This window comes from Humulus lupulus, chromosome X (assembly GCF_963169125.1).
Source record: "Humulus lupulus chromosome X, drHumLupu1.1, whole genome shotgun sequence".
Lineage (NCBI taxonomy): Eukaryota > Viridiplantae > Streptophyta > Magnoliopsida > Rosales > Cannabaceae > Humulus > Humulus lupulus.
Genome location: NC_084802.1, coordinates 174,500,189 through 174,515,158, shown reverse-complemented (window position 1 = coordinate 174,515,158; position 14,970 = coordinate 174,500,189). Strand labels below are relative to the sequence as shown.

General features: G+C 34.7%; 3 protein-coding genes across 3 annotated transcripts; all 3 read right to left on the bottom strand.

Annotated features, from left to right (window-relative positions):
- Positions 1 to 3,758: 3,758 nt before the first annotated feature.
- Positions 3,759 to 6,209, bottom strand: LOC133803824 (uncharacterized). Its single transcript, XM_062241953.1, has 7 exons — positions 6,193 to 6,209; positions 5,750 to 6,087; positions 5,234 to 5,671; positions 4,661 to 5,156; positions 4,326 to 4,586; positions 3,929 to 4,251; positions 3,759 to 3,835 (listed from the first exon to the last, which is right to left on the bottom strand). The coding sequence occupies exons 2-4, from the start codon at positions 5,948 to 5,950 to the stop codon at positions 5,103 to 5,105; spliced, it is 693 nt and encodes a 230-aa protein (XP_062097937.1). The 5' UTR covers positions 5,951 to 6,087; positions 6,193 to 6,209; the 3' UTR covers positions 3,759 to 3,835; positions 3,929 to 4,251; positions 4,326 to 4,586; positions 4,661 to 5,102.
- Positions 6,210 to 6,224: 15 nt separating this feature from the next.
- LOC133806466 (uncharacterized) lies at positions 6,225 to 8,348 on the bottom strand. The gene is made up of 2 exons (XM_062244564.1): positions 7,156 to 8,348; positions 6,225 to 6,678 (listed from the first exon to the last, which is right to left on the bottom strand). The coding sequence occupies exons 1-2, from the start codon at positions 8,346 to 8,348 to the stop codon at positions 6,225 to 6,227; spliced, it is 1,647 nt and encodes a 548-aa protein (XP_062100548.1).
- A 465-nt stretch (positions 8,349 to 8,813) lies between these two features.
- On the bottom strand, positions 8,814 to 9,677 carry LOC133806465 (uncharacterized). The gene has a single exon (XM_062244563.1). It carries the CDS (start codon positions 9,675 to 9,677, stop codon positions 8,814 to 8,816), a length of 864 nt encoding a protein of 287 aa, XP_062100547.1.
- Between the last annotated feature and the right edge of the window lie 5,293 nt (positions 9,678 to 14,970).

The window sequence follows — 14,970 nt, the reverse complement described above, 5'->3', positions numbered from 1 at the left end:
GTTGCCAGGGCGAGTCCCTAGAAGGATACCTAGGATATCCTCACGGCATGGTCCGTGAACCCAGGGCTTGGTAAACGCCTGGGACGGCTAGGCCGTATGTGTTTAGCCATTGGTGGCCTGTTTATGTGTTTGATATATGTGTTGCATATGTTATCTCTTTGTGGGTTTCTTGCTGGGCTTCGGCTCACAGATGCTCTATGGTGCAGGTAAGGGTAAAGAGAAGATCAACCAACCATGAGTACAATAGGCGTGAGGCGGCGTGTACATGTTTGGCCGGCTTGGCTGCCACAGCCAGAGGATTTTGGGAGATGTTTGTAAATTTAGATTTTGTCGTTCAGCTGACTTAGTACAGTTTTTATGTTGTAAATATTTCTAAACTGTATTTTGGGATCCCAAGTGTAAAGCTTTTATGATTTACTATGAAAAATTACTACTTCTAATGTTTTTCCTTTGTGTACGGCTTAAATACACTGTTTGACTTAAAACCTCGATTAGCGAGTGTGTAGCACATTTTTAAACTCACTTAGTATTGACTCTAAGGAAGTAGGGCGTTACACTCTCCTTTGTTTCGAAGTGCGCCACGACTCAAATGGAGGTTCAGCACCTCCTTCTCATTCCTGTTCATGAGAGTCATGGCGCCCCAAGAACAGGGCCGCGACTCACCATGAATACTCAGAAATTTCCCAGTTTTCTTCAAACCAAAACCCACCAAGAACCTATCCAAACATAGCTAAACCCCCAAGGTAAAGTTCCCAATCAACTCAGCACCTCAAAACACACAAAACCCAAGCCTAAACTTGGCCAAAACCCCATCAAATCCCAAAATTAAGAATTGAGTTTCTAATCTCCAAAACATAGCTAAAAACCAAAAAAACATAGGGATTCAAGGTTGGAAATCATTACCTCAATTGCCCCAAATGATGCTGAGCTTCCCCCCAAGCAATCCCTAGTCTAAGCTAGCCTCGATTCCTTCTAATTCGCAAGAATTCCCAATGAATTTTAGTGAGTGTGTGTGAGAGAGAGAAAGAGAGAGAGTATGTTGAACGTGTTTTCCTTTGTTTTGGTGTATATGAGGTTTACTTAGACTCTAAGTAACCTTAAGAAAATCCCGAGGCTTGGGGTACCAAAAATGTCCTCGAGGGCAAAATGATCAAAACCCCCAAAATTGCCTCATAATATCACAAACTCCAAATATATCCTCGATTATTTATTCCCCTTACCCGATAACCCGGTAATTTACTACCCATAATACCCCTTGACTCACCCCGAGTCAGGTATTAGGTCCCGTTGTGACTTTCCCGCTAACTTTCTCCCTAGGATCGCCCTGTGCCGAGTAACCCAAATATATCCACATAATAATGTGGTCTCACACATATATCACATATATTCCAAATATTCCAAATTACCAAAATTACCCTTCTAATAAGAAACGAGTCCACATGCATATTTAATACACCTAAACATGCATATCTAGTCATATTATAATATAACTCACATAATCATATAATTACACACAAATATATAACATAAACACATAATTTTCCATAATCTGCCATCTTGGCCCCTTAATCAAGGCCCTAAGCCTTATTAGGTAATTTGGGACGTTACACTCACCATTTCCACCATCATCTCTAGCCACCCACCCTCACCACATGCGACTCACCTTAGGTGCGCACCTCCGTCAAACCCAGCCAAGAACACCCATTCGCGAGTCCCCAAATCCAAAACGACGAGGCTAGGCTTAGGCGAGGGATGTGTTGGTAGTGGTCGAAAGCGAGGGAGAAGGGTGGTGCCTGGACTAAATGTGATCCATGGTGCTCGGAGCTGTGCAAAATGATGGGGATGGCTGAGGTTACGACAGGGTTCTGCGCGCAGGGGAATGGGGGTTCTGGTGATGGGTGGAGGCAAGGGAGGAGGTTGGTTCGTGGTCAGATCTGTTTTTTTTCAATCTTCAGGTCTGTGATAACTGGTTACCTTCATGTTCTTTATGCGTATATTTTTGAGGTAACTAGTTACCTTCACGTTCTGATGTGTTTGTATATTTCTGGGTTCTTTACGGTAATTGGTTACCTATGCTACTAAATTTATACTTCCTTATTTAATGAAGTGTTCTTCCTCTTTTTCCTTCAAATTTGATGTTTTTGTTCGTTTCTAATATGAGTGACATGTCACCCTCTTATGGTAACTGGTTACCCCTTTTATGGCAGAAGGTTACTCCTCTCATGGTAACTGATTATCCCTCCTGATACATGTTATTTAGCGTGGCTCTAGGACTTTTTTTTACATAATGGAAAAAATCAAACAAATAACTGGTTACCCCTTTTGATACATGTTATTTAACCTAGCTCTAGGATTTTTTTTACATAACTATGAAAAATCAATTAAGTAACTAGTTAGCTTACTCAGGTTTTGAAAAAAAACTTACAATCTAAAAAAGGAAAAAATGTTTATAATGAATAAAAAAATCATTAACACAATTCATATTACAAAAGAAAATAATAAAAAATTTGTAAAACAACCAACGAAAAAATTAATATAAAAATAGTTATATAAAATTGATATAAAAAAAATCAAATAAGCTAAAAAAAATAATGAAATTACAAACATACACTTCCAAATTAATAAAATTTGATTAAGAGTACAACTATGACATAAACAAATATTTATACAAAAATATGGGAAACTAAACCTATAAAATTGAAAATTCTTAAAAAAAGTCATAGATTAACTTTTCTTGAGAAAAAGTCAAATATTTGCAAACTCTATTAAAAATCTCATATAAAATGTAATTTACTCTAAAATTTGTGCCAAATTTAGCACAAAAAATGAGTTAATGTTATATTTGGCTCAATATTTACAATTGTGATCCAATGCACAAGATGCAGATTAACACAAAAAAGTCAACAATTCATTTAATATTTATTGAGAGCATACAAAAGTTCATTTTTTATTGTCCAAATTATGTACTCCAAGAAAATTTTCATTAAAAAAATAAAAAATGTCCTACAAAAAATATTTTTTAGGACTAGCATTGCGAGTCCTAAAAAAGTTTTTAGGACTCGCGGGCCGCGAGTCCTCTATTTGAGAGTCTTAAAAACTAAGGTTTTTTAGGACTCGCGTTGCGAGTCCTAAAAAATCTGGTTGAGTGCCTTTAATAGATTTTTTAGGACTCGCTTTGCGAGTCCTAAAAAATATGATTGAGTGCCTTTGATAAGTACATTCTTCATCATCCTCATAACGTAATATCCACAGTCGATATTGTTTGGTTGTTTACGGCACTATATAAAGATTGGTAATACATGTATAATTCTTAGTATTAAATATCTTAAACATCTTTACATATACATAAACTATATACAAATAGAAACATACCGTAGGTTGGAAATACATTACTCCCAATGGGCGTTTGTTGATCTTTTGACGTGCTTTCATTCTTTCTGTGAAATACATCTCAAATGCATCATGGATGGTCTCCTTGATGGTTGTCCTGTTATCTAATGGTGCATTGAGAGGATCGAGAAAACAACAATAATGCCAATAGGGAAATAATAAAAATAACATCCAATGCTCCCTGTTGAAAGAACAAGTATTACAAAGTTGTTAATTTTAAATTCTATTTGTTTGTATCAATGAAAAGCATATTAATTAAACTTACCCATGGTTATAAGGCATAACTATCCAATCATGCTTTTTAGACGTGCAATATAACATCCTATCACATAAAGCTTGAGCACGACTATCTGCACGAGTCACGGAAGTAGAAACCTTATTCGGATTCATAAACAACAATGATCCTTTCTTTTCCTCGTCTAATAATAGTGTCTGGTACAAAATCCTATAAACAAATATAATGTATTAATAAGAAAACTAAATAATTGATGAAAGAAAATCCTTACAATAAATATTATTAACTTCATATAGAGCATACCTCATGTAGAAGACAATACATGATTGTCCAATCATCTCATTTCTACAAAATTCAAGTATTTCATCCCGAAATAGAGCAAAATATTCACAAGCATGGCCAAACACATCAAAGTCAATAGACACTTCAACGGCATAATCATGTTTAGGCCAAGCATTGACGATTTCAAAAACTTGTCTTAACTTAGGCGACAATGAAGATGGTTGTTGCACCTCTTGTGACAATGACTCCTTAGGCGCTCGTTTTGGAACTAGTTTTTAAGTTTGTGGTGCTAATGGTAGAGAAGTTTTTTTCCCAGCTTGCTTTCCTTTTCTTTTCACGACCTCCTAATAATAAACCCATAACAAATAATTAATAATAGAATAAGTAAATAAAAATTTAATAATCTTACAAGAATTACCTGTGTTGCTCCATTGAAGATGACTAGCGACTTGGGCCAACGTATCAAACTCCCAATAGCTTGTTTGACTGTATAAATCTCACTGTCAGGGATCGGGTTAACAAGTAGAGCATCAGGTTGGTCAGCAAACTCAATTGCACCGCGGTAGTTTTCTCCTAAGTTTTCTCCATGGATGTCTGAGCTACTAGTAACTAGAATGTATCCCCTACCAACGATGTTGGTGATAGAGCCTAATGCAAATTTGCATTCAATCATTTTATCCTGCACATATTTAGATATGTATAAATATGTTATACAAGTTCACAAATTTAGATTTTAAAAAGATAAAGCTATACCTGATTTGATCCAGAAGTGGGGATAAACACAGGTGCCTCTTCTGGTTGTGGGGGCGGGGGTGCTAGAGGTTGATGCTGCGATTTCGGTGATGCCTGATGAGATGGTGTCACCTGATCTATGGGTGATCCATAGTTTGGCACTGACGCATGAGTGTATCCTCCAAAGCCACTATGTTGTCCTTTTATCTGTTCCTTAAACTGTCGCATCATTTCCTCTTGTCTTTTGATCATTTCTTGTTGTTGTTTCATTATTCCTTCTTGTTGACGGTATTTTTCTTCCATCATTGCAAATCGAGCCTCAACTGAGGAAGCCTCAAATTCTTTTCCCTTTTTCTTACTGGATAGTGGGGTTTTCCAGAATTGGCTAGGCGTTACACCGAGCCCAATACCCCTCACTCGCCCTCTGCTCTCAGGGGTGCCTAATGCCATAGTAAGCACATCCCTAAGACCCATCAGGTTCAAATTTTCCTTCACTCATGAGCTTAGTATAGTGCTCCTGCAAAAAAAATATAGAAATATAGTTATTCTCATTAAAAATAAGTAATCCAATCATATAAAATGTAGTACACTTACTATGTTGCGAGCTACGCTTGTTGCCTCGGTACCAACCGGCTCACCCTTTTTGTTAGAATGTCCCGCCAACCACAACTGTGACCTGTCGATTTCAGACACCTCGAGTCCAAATTTTTTTTGTTGCAGCCTTTCCAGTGCCAACAAATACACACCTCGTGACATATGATGGTTGTGTTTATTTTTTTTTCGACGATCTTGATGTATTTTTCTTATTTTCTTCCAATCATCAGTCATGCGTGAAACACAGAACTCATCCCATTCTGTTTTAGTGATCAATTGTGAGTAACCTCTTGGCATATTGAACGTCTTGATGGTCGGATTTGCATCAAGTACATCATAGATGCATACCTTAGTCAGATGGGATTTGAATAATCTCCATCGTTTTGTTGCCCTTGACATAATTTTTCTTTTTGATTTATGGTATATGTCAAATGTAGCCTACAATTGAAAACAATACATATCGTTAGTTTACATTAAAAATACAAACAACATATATTATAGTGATAGAGAAAATACCTTAATGATTTTCCAAAAATTTTCTTTGTCTGATTTAGGGACTTTATCACAACTCGCGTGTGTGATTGAAGCACACCTCTTGATAGTTGATCCGATCATTGATCCCAATTTTGATCTCATTGTACCAATCACTTGTCCATATTCATTGAACTTGATCGGTACCTTAACACCTTCACTTCGCATCTTGACTATGTCGGGCATGGTACATAGTCCCCTAACAGATCTCACATGCACTATAGCAGTGTCATCAATCTCCTCCTGACCAACATTATTTTCAAGTCCAGGAAGTGGACAATCATCATCAAGTCCAGGAAGTGGACAATCATCATCAAAACCTCCTGGATCAGCCATGGAAATATCTGAAAAGGAAACGATTATAAACAATGTTAATAGGCAATCGTCAATATGATAGGAAAATTAAATATAAAATGAACAAATCCAACCTTCAGAAGAAGAAAAAACAAGTCAACATTTATCACAGTATATGATCAACCCATACACCGTCACCATCAAAACGCAAACAAATATCATCGTCATTTACACCATCATCAATAGGGTATTCGGTAAGCTGTGGTTCGGGAATTGTGACAGGTTGTTGAAGGAGTGGTAAGTCATCTACATCATTCTCTTTGTCTCTCCAATCTATCGGTTGAGTAGGAACCACGACTGACCATTGCTTGTCTGATGGATCATTCACATAAAAAACTAGTTTGGCTTGTGTTGCCATTATGAAACGATCATTTTTGTGCCCAATTCGATTTAAATCAACTGAAGTAAAACCTAAATCATCAACCTTTACTCCCTTGTCACTTTTCACCCAATCACATAAGAAGACCGGCACTCTAGTTGTAGTATAATCTAATTCCCAAATTTCTTGGATTACTCCATAAAATGTCATATCACACTCTACAGGATTTTTGTCCTTTGAACTAGAGATTTGCACAGTTTTTGCTACAATACAAACTCCACTATTCTGTGTGGTTCTTACATTATCTCGTTCCAAAGTATTGAATTGAGTACCGTTGATGATGTATGATGGGTACTTAAACACATTCAGAGAAGGACCACGAGAAATCCACTTAACTATGTCCGACACATGACACGACGTGTGGGTCACTTCAATTGCAACTTTTGTTCAAAAACATGAAATAATAATTAATAACATGTCATGCAATCAAAACAAAATATTTAAAATTATTTACTCAAATCAATACCTTGTTCTCTAACCAAGTACTAAACGTACGATAGTGTTCATCTTGGGTCTATTTTTGGTTCTTTGACTTAGATGGATATTTTTTCCGAAGCCAAACAAAATGATTCCTTCATAAATGTATGCAAAATTAGTATGAATCAATACAAATATCACAATAATGTTTTATGATATCATACTGTCTAAGATAACTTACTCGATGTAAGGTTGAATCTCATCAATGTTTTGCAATACAAGACAGTGTGCTTCATGTCTTTCATCTTGAGTTATTGAGCATATAACACCACCTTTTCCACCATAACCACCATTACTTTTATTTAATGTAGATTGATCGCCCACGCTTGTCACACCATACAAGTATTCTGAACAAAATTCAATGGCTTCTTCTACAATATAGCATTCAACAATACATCCTTCGGGTCTACTTCTATTTCTAACATAACTCTTAAGAATCTTCATGTATCGCTCAAAGAGATACATCCATCTTAAATAAACAGGTCCGCATAGTTTAATCTCTCTAACCAAATGGACTGTAAGATGCACCATTATGTCAAAAAAAGAAGGTGGGAAGAATCCCTCTAAGTAACACAAGATTATAGCAATCTCCACTTGTAAATTGTCTAACGTTGAAACGTCAATCGTCTTACAACATAAATACTTGAAAAACAAACACATCCGTGTGATTATTTCTCGAACCTTTCTAGGTAGCACACCACGAATAGCCACAGGTAGAATGTGTTGGAATAGGACATGACAATTATGAGATTTCATGCCGACCAAATTCAAATTCTTCATATCCACCAACGTTCTTATGTTTGAAGAATACCCTTCTGGAACTTTAATATTGTATATACAATTGCAAAGTTCTTTTTTCTCATCCTTAGTGAGTGTGTAACAAGCTGCCGGTAAAAATGTTCTATTAGGGCTAGCTTTTGGATGTAGGTTTTTTCGCAAGCCCAATGCAGCCAAGTCTTTCCGAGCTTTAATACCGTCCTTACTTTTACTTGGAATATTTAACAAAGTTCCTATTAGACTACCACACACATTTTTTTCAATGTGCATGACATCTAAATTATGTCGCAAAAGTAACTTTTCCCAATATTCAAGCTCAAAGAAAATTGATTTTTTCTTCCAAGGACTTGTAGACTCATCCGCACTAGTCAAACTAACTTCAGTCTTATCCTTGCCAACACTCTTTCCACGACCCTTCTTCTTCTTAATTGGACAAACAATAGGCTTTCCCACCTTAAACTGAATTACAGATACTTTATTAAGTACTTGATTCCCAGTCAAAGGAACTGGAGCCAAACCAAACTCTTGTTCACCATTGAATGCATTTTTCCAAGTTCTAAAATAATGTCTCCAGGGCAAGAATTTTCTATGTCCCATATAGCACACCTTGCGGGAATGTTTCAAATATTGAGAGAAAGTCTTCTCCTCACAAATAGGACAAGCTTTGTATCCTTTTACACTGTAACCAGATAAATTTCCATAAGCGGGGAAGTCGTTGATTGTCCATAACAACACCGCTTGAAGGGTAAATTCTTCTTTTCGGTATGCATCATAAGCCCTAACTCCTTCATTCCATAAAGTTTTCAAGTCATCAATTAGGGGAGCTAAGTAGACGTCAATATCGTTACCAGGTTGTTTAGGTCCAGATATCAACAAGGTCAGTAAGGTAAACTTCCTTTTCATACAAAGCCATGGCGGTAAATTATATATGACTAGCATAACAGGCCAACAACTATACTTACTACTGAGAGAAGTATGAGGATTAATTCCATCCGTAGAAAGAGCTAGACGAATATTTCTAGGTTCATTGGCAAATGAAGGCCATTCAAAATCCACTGTCTTTCACGCTGGTGAGTCAGCAGGATGTCTAAGTCTACCGTCCTTTATTCTCTCATTCGCATGCCAAGTCAAATTCTTAGCATGATCAACATTTCGATAAAATCGAATCAAACGAGGAATTGGAGGAATATACCACAAAACTTTTGCTGGTACTCCTTCCTTAACTTCCTCTAAATTCCTTTTCTTTTGCCATCTGGACACACCACAAGTAGGACACCAATTCACATCTACAAGGCTATTCTGATATAATACGCAATCATTAGGACAAGCATGTATTTTTTCATATTGCAAGCCTGTTGAGCACATAGTTTTCTTAGCCTCGTAAAATGATACGGGCATCTCGTTTTCTTCAGGCAGTAAATCTTTCAAAAAAACTAACAATTCCGTAAAACTCTTATCACTCCATCCATTTTTGGCTTTTATATTGTACAATCTAAGAAGGGCTGACAACTTTGAAAATTTAGTGCAACCAGAGTAAATCGGCTTTTCAGCGTCATTAAGAAGATTTTCAAACTTAACGGGATCTACTTCTGATTCATAATATGCATCGTCAATCATTTCATCTAAATTATCCTCACGATCCAATTGCCTATAATTCCGATCTTCATTCATCATAGGAGGGTCCGGAGTAACATGAAGCTCTTCACCATGCCAATACCATATTTTATAACTTTTGTCTATCCCGTGGAAATATAAGTGCTCTTTTATTATTGTGGCAGTCATCTTTTTCATATTTCCACACTTACTACAAGGACAACAAATATAGTTTGGATCTTTGGCATGATCCAAACTAAATTTAAGAAACTCATCGACCTCTTTTATATATTCTACTGACATCCTATCAGCTGACATCCATTCTTTGTCCATATTGCGCCTATTTGTTTTAATAAAAAATTAAAATTAAGAAAATAAAATAAAATAAACATACAAAACAAAACTAAGTACAAAAAAATTTATAGAAAATCGGGCAGCATATCCCCTAATTTACTAGCCTAGCCATCTGTCCCAATCAACACCAATATGTCAAACAAATCAAACAGCACACAGGTTTTCATCCATATATCACCGCAGCACACAAAATTCTCAGAACCTACTTCACTAAGACATGCAAGTTCTCAATCTTCCGTTATCACCACAGCACACAGAATTCCCAGAACCTACTTCACTACGGATGAATATCTAAGATATTCAAACTCCACTAAAGTAGTACAGTTATCATTCAAAATTGTAAAATATTGAATTTTTTAAAAACTAAATCAAATGCAACATACCTCTTGCAATTAGCTACTAATCCAATGCTTTAAAACCAATCAAAATATTAACCTATTCATTTTAATCAACATTATAAAACAAGAAAAAGGTCAGATGTTGACATGCTCTTTTAAAAAAGTTAAAATCAACACAACAAATATATGCATACATACTTGTATATTCTCTTACAAGTCACACTTGTATCAACAGCTATTATTTGTCTAATGAACACTTTAAGAGCTTTTTTTATTTAGACATAAAAGCAGCATCATCACTTTTATCCATTATACATATACAACACACAGGCAAGACACTTTTATTAGAGCTCTCACAGATTGTTGTTAACTGGAACTCCACTACAGGCAAGACACTTTTTTATTCTTCTCTTATTTTCTTTTTTTATACCTGCAATGTACTAACACATTTAAAAGTTAATTGTCGTTATTATTATTTTCATTATGATGTTGGCTTTTATTGCTGTGGTCATTGCTGTTAATATTATCATTTGATAAATCGATGATGATTACTCTTCTAGTTATTATTATTGTGGTGACGATGATAAGTTGATAACAGTGTTCACCATTTTTCTTGCTGTTCTTTATTTATTTATTATGATAAGGATAATGATGATGTCGGTTTTTATTACTACCGTTTAAGAATGTGCCTTTTTCGGATTTATGTAGAGATTGGCAATGCTTTGTGTAAATATTCTTATACTTAAAGTTCTTAGTTCTGTGTTCTAGGGACTTCATATTTTGTTTTCTGTTTGTTTCGTTATATATGGGTAGTAAGGTTCTTGTACTCCCATACCTCTTGTATTTTTTTTTTCTATTAATTATAAGAGCACTGATGTTTTGATTAAAAAAAGGAATCATAATAATTATATTATTATTATTTTTTCTTATGGGAGTTAAGTGATCATTCAATCGTAAATATTAGGGAATTTAATTGAAATTGTTTTTCTAATTACCAAAAACATACATGTCACCGGGTTGGACAAAAGAGGGATATTGGAAGAGAATAAGCATAAGACAGAACAAGCGTAAAGTCACCCATAATAGCTTCCTCATCATCTCCAGGTTAGATGATTTGTTTATTGCGTAACTTAGCTTCTTTTTAAAAATATATATAGTGGATGAGAAATGAAAAATCATCAGTCAATAGAGAAAATTAAAAGGAAATTAATGAATCTTCTTTGAAATATCATGTCCTCACTTTGTCAGGTTGGGGAGACGCCTTTAGTATAATTGTGGTCAAATTATTTGACCAATGATCTCAGTGTGATTATTATTATATTCTTCATGCATGCATGTAAGGTCTGCCTAGTTAAATAATCATGATTATATATGTGGACTCTAGTTAAAAACTTCCCATTTAGTTTTTTTTTTTTCTTTTTTCTTTTTCAAAGAGTTAATAATATATAAATATCAGCATTGCATTTTGGTATTTCTGTAATATGTAGCAAACAGCTATTATGAGAATATTATTGTTTTCAATTGCAAGTTTGTACTCAATAAGTTATTGGACTTAAATTACGGAGTTTTGGAAGTCAATTCTCTTGTTTGACCACAAAAACTCTTAATTTTTTTGGCAGGTTGAAAATGAGTTGCCTGAGAAGATTGAGAGACTTATAAGATGTGAGGCTTCTGCTTATCAGAAACTTTTGATGAAGAGGGTGGAAGAAAATCTGGGATCTATTGGAAGTACAAAGAGAAGAATTTATGATATATTTGATATATTGGAAGTACAAAGAGAAGAATTTATGACGTTGGTATCTGAATTTGTGAGTTGATTCATGTGTATTTTTCTGTTCATGGGTCTTAGTTTAAAACTACACAAACACTATTTAAATTATTATTAAGTTTCAGGATGTTAATTAAACAATGTTAGTCCTTTGAAAGTTATGTATATAATCTTATTGACATCAATCTCGATCACGGTATATGTTTCAATTAATAACAAATTGATCTATTACTTTCCCTGTTTACGTTTCTGGTCTCTATACTATAATTTTTTCATTTCTACACAACAAGTTCACATCAAGTGTAAGCACTAAGCACAGTATTTACATCAGGGGATGTCATTTCAATAAGATTGATTACACACCTAGAGGCTAGAGATGACCCAAAATGTGATTGGTGCTGCAAAGAAAATTTAAAGATGACCCAAAATTACGACCTTTTGATGGTGTGGAAGATGATGCCAGAATCAAGGCTCTACTTCAGATTGGGATTAACTTAAGTTTGGAATTACTCAAACTTATGTTTGTTTTCCTAAAAGAGAAGAATTTATAGTCAAGCTATCTGTGGGATGGCCACTATTCTATTATCTGACCTCAATGGCATGTTTTCAGACTCGCTCAGTGCACAACTCTGTTATGGAACTAGTGTACTATACAGTGTATATATATATATATACATAACAGGATATATATATATATATATATAAGCAAAGATGTTTGTTTGCAGATGTGTGGTGTATATATATATATATATATATAAAAGCAAAGAAATATATACCTGGAAACCAACGAAGCACGCTGAGAGACGGAACCGTGAGCAACCAGCACCCCACGCCAAGAAGCACGCCGCTGGCGAGACTGCTGAAGCCGAGAACCCAGCTGCCGTCGACGCCGTTCACCTACAGCCGCCGTTCACCTCTCTACCAGCCCTAAATGTTGTGATTTTGAAAAAATCCCCAAATGTTTTGCTGATGAGTTCTTTAACCCGATAATTTCAAAAAAATTGATAGCTTTTTGAAGTGTTTTATATAATAATTTTAAGGACTTGCTTTGGGAGTCCTTAATACTCTTTTAGGACTCACGGTGAGTCCTAAAAGAGTATTAAGGACTCCCAAAGCAAGTTCTTAAAATTATTAAGTAGCACACTTATTTTTTAGCTTATATTTTTTTAGGACTCGCATATTCTTTTAGGACACTCATTGCGAGTCCTAAAAGAGTATTAGGGACTCCCAAAGCAAGTCCTCAAAATTATTAAATAAAACACTTATTTTTTTAGTCCAGATTTTTTTAGGACTCACATATTATTTTAGGACACTCATTGCGTGTCCTAAAAGAGTATTAAGGACTCCCAAAGCAAGTCCTCAAAATTATTAAATAAAACGCTTATTTTTTTAGCTCAGATTTTTTTAGGACTCGCATATTATTTTAGGACACTCATTGCGAGTCCTAAATTGTGTTTTTTCAGGACTCTCAATAAGTGTCCTAAAAACTCTAAAAATATTTTTAAGGACTTGCATTTAGGCGCGTGTCCTAAAAAAGTGTCCCGTAAAGGGTATTTTGTAGTAGTGATATATGGGTAGTAATTAATTGTCAACTACTCAATTATAATAATTAGTGACCATATGTTAAATAAAAAAGTAGCATTTATTGATGTGCTAAATTTGGCTCATGTTATATTTTGTACCAAATTTGGCACAGCTTTTAGCATGTGCCAAATTTAACACGCTTTTTGAAACACTATTAGAATTATACTTTTTGTAAAATATTCTAAATATAGCATTCCACCACTTTTTTGGCACTCTATGAGAAATGCTCTAATGATAGTCACATTGAGATCAAATTAACATGGAGCTCATTACCCATTTTTAATGATTCTCACTAAGTTTATAAGTGCAAAACGTTGGTGTCTCTGTATAACTTTATTATTATTAACAATTTAAATGTAGATCAATATAGACGGGGTTTCAAATTCTAGCAAACAAGTAAGTTATTATACCACAATTATTATAAATTGGTTTTTTTTTTTCTATTAGGATGTGTGGGGGTAAATCGTTTATATCATACTAATAAACAAGATACATATCACGTGGAAGAACAATTTATCATGGCCAATTAAACAAGAGAAAAAGAAAAGAAAATGTAAAATGTATAAGAGACTTGATATCTTAACCAACTTATTGATTTTGATGCGACTCTCTATTTCATGGTAAGGATTGTTATTCATGTTGTCCTGGTCCTTATGCAAACATATAATATAATAAAAGCAGATGCACATGTACATTTGAATTATTTATTGCAAGAATATTGCCATTTTAAGTTTCCTCCTTGTATGAGCAATAGTCTCATAGACCTTTAAGAACAGATTTATTTGTCAAGTACTTAATTGCAACTTTTTTAATTTGTTTTATAAGAATGTTTTTATATCTTAGATAGATTATAACTATCAACTTTTATTGACTATTCCTTCCCATCTCTTTTAGTCAACCCTAAATTTTTAGAATATAATATATTAATTAAAGCCATCCGTGCAACTAGGTAGATAGGAGGGAAATTTGAGTTTCTATGCATGAGAGGCCTTCTCATTATAAAAACTCCCTTGATGTATTCACATCACATTTTAGTGATATTCTTTCCCTTGTTTCTAAAAATATATCTCTCATTATTTTTGCACCAATCTCTCTCTCTCTCGACTTTCTTTGAAAAGTGCAGCCACAACACCACCATCACCACACACCCTCATCCTTCTTTTTTTAAGTTTTTCCTCTCTCTCTCTCTACCCCTCCGTTTCTTATCTCTCTTTCTCTTAACTTCACCATGGAGGCTTCACAAAAAAAGACTCATGATAGTTTTTAATGATTTAGAACTTAAACTCATGACAAGTAGCACTTAAGACAATAATTACAACATTTTGAACAGATCTGGGCATGATTTTTGGATTTTTTCGCTATATTTTTCAGATCTGAAACTCTGAATTCTGCAGAAAATTGACTTTGTTCGATGGTGCTCAATGTCAGCTCGATAGGGCCTTACAAATCATGATTTTCATGAAAAAATTGACTTGGCTTTATGGTTGCTTGATAGTGCTCAATTCGATTCTTGGAATATGCGTAATTTTTCACTTGGTTACTTTAATTAATATATTATATTCTAAAAAATTAGGGTTGACAA

Coding starts and splice junctions, on each gene's coding strand:
- LOC133806466 (XM_062244564.1), bottom strand. CDS start 8,348: ATGGGACATAGAAAATTCTTGCCCTGGAGACATTATTTTAGAACTTGG. Junction 6,679..7,155: donor GAGATTCAACCTTACATCGA/GTAAGTTATCTT, acceptor GCAAATCTCTAG/TTCAAAGGACAAAAATCCTG.
- LOC133803824 (XM_062241953.1), bottom strand. CDS start 5,950: ATGCCCGACATAGTCAAGATGCGAAGTGAAGGTGTTAAGGTACCGATC. Junction 5,672..5,749: donor ATTTTTGGAAAATCATTAAG/GTATTTTCTCTA, acceptor TTTCAATTGTAG/GCTACATTTGACATATACCA. Junction 5,157..5,233: donor CAAGCGTAGCTCGCAACATA/GTAAGTGTACTA, acceptor TTTTTTTTGCAG/GAGCACTATACTAAGCTCAT.
- LOC133806465 (XM_062244563.1), bottom strand. CDS start 9,677: ATGGACAAAGAATGGATGTCAGCTGATAGGATGTCAGTAGAATATATA.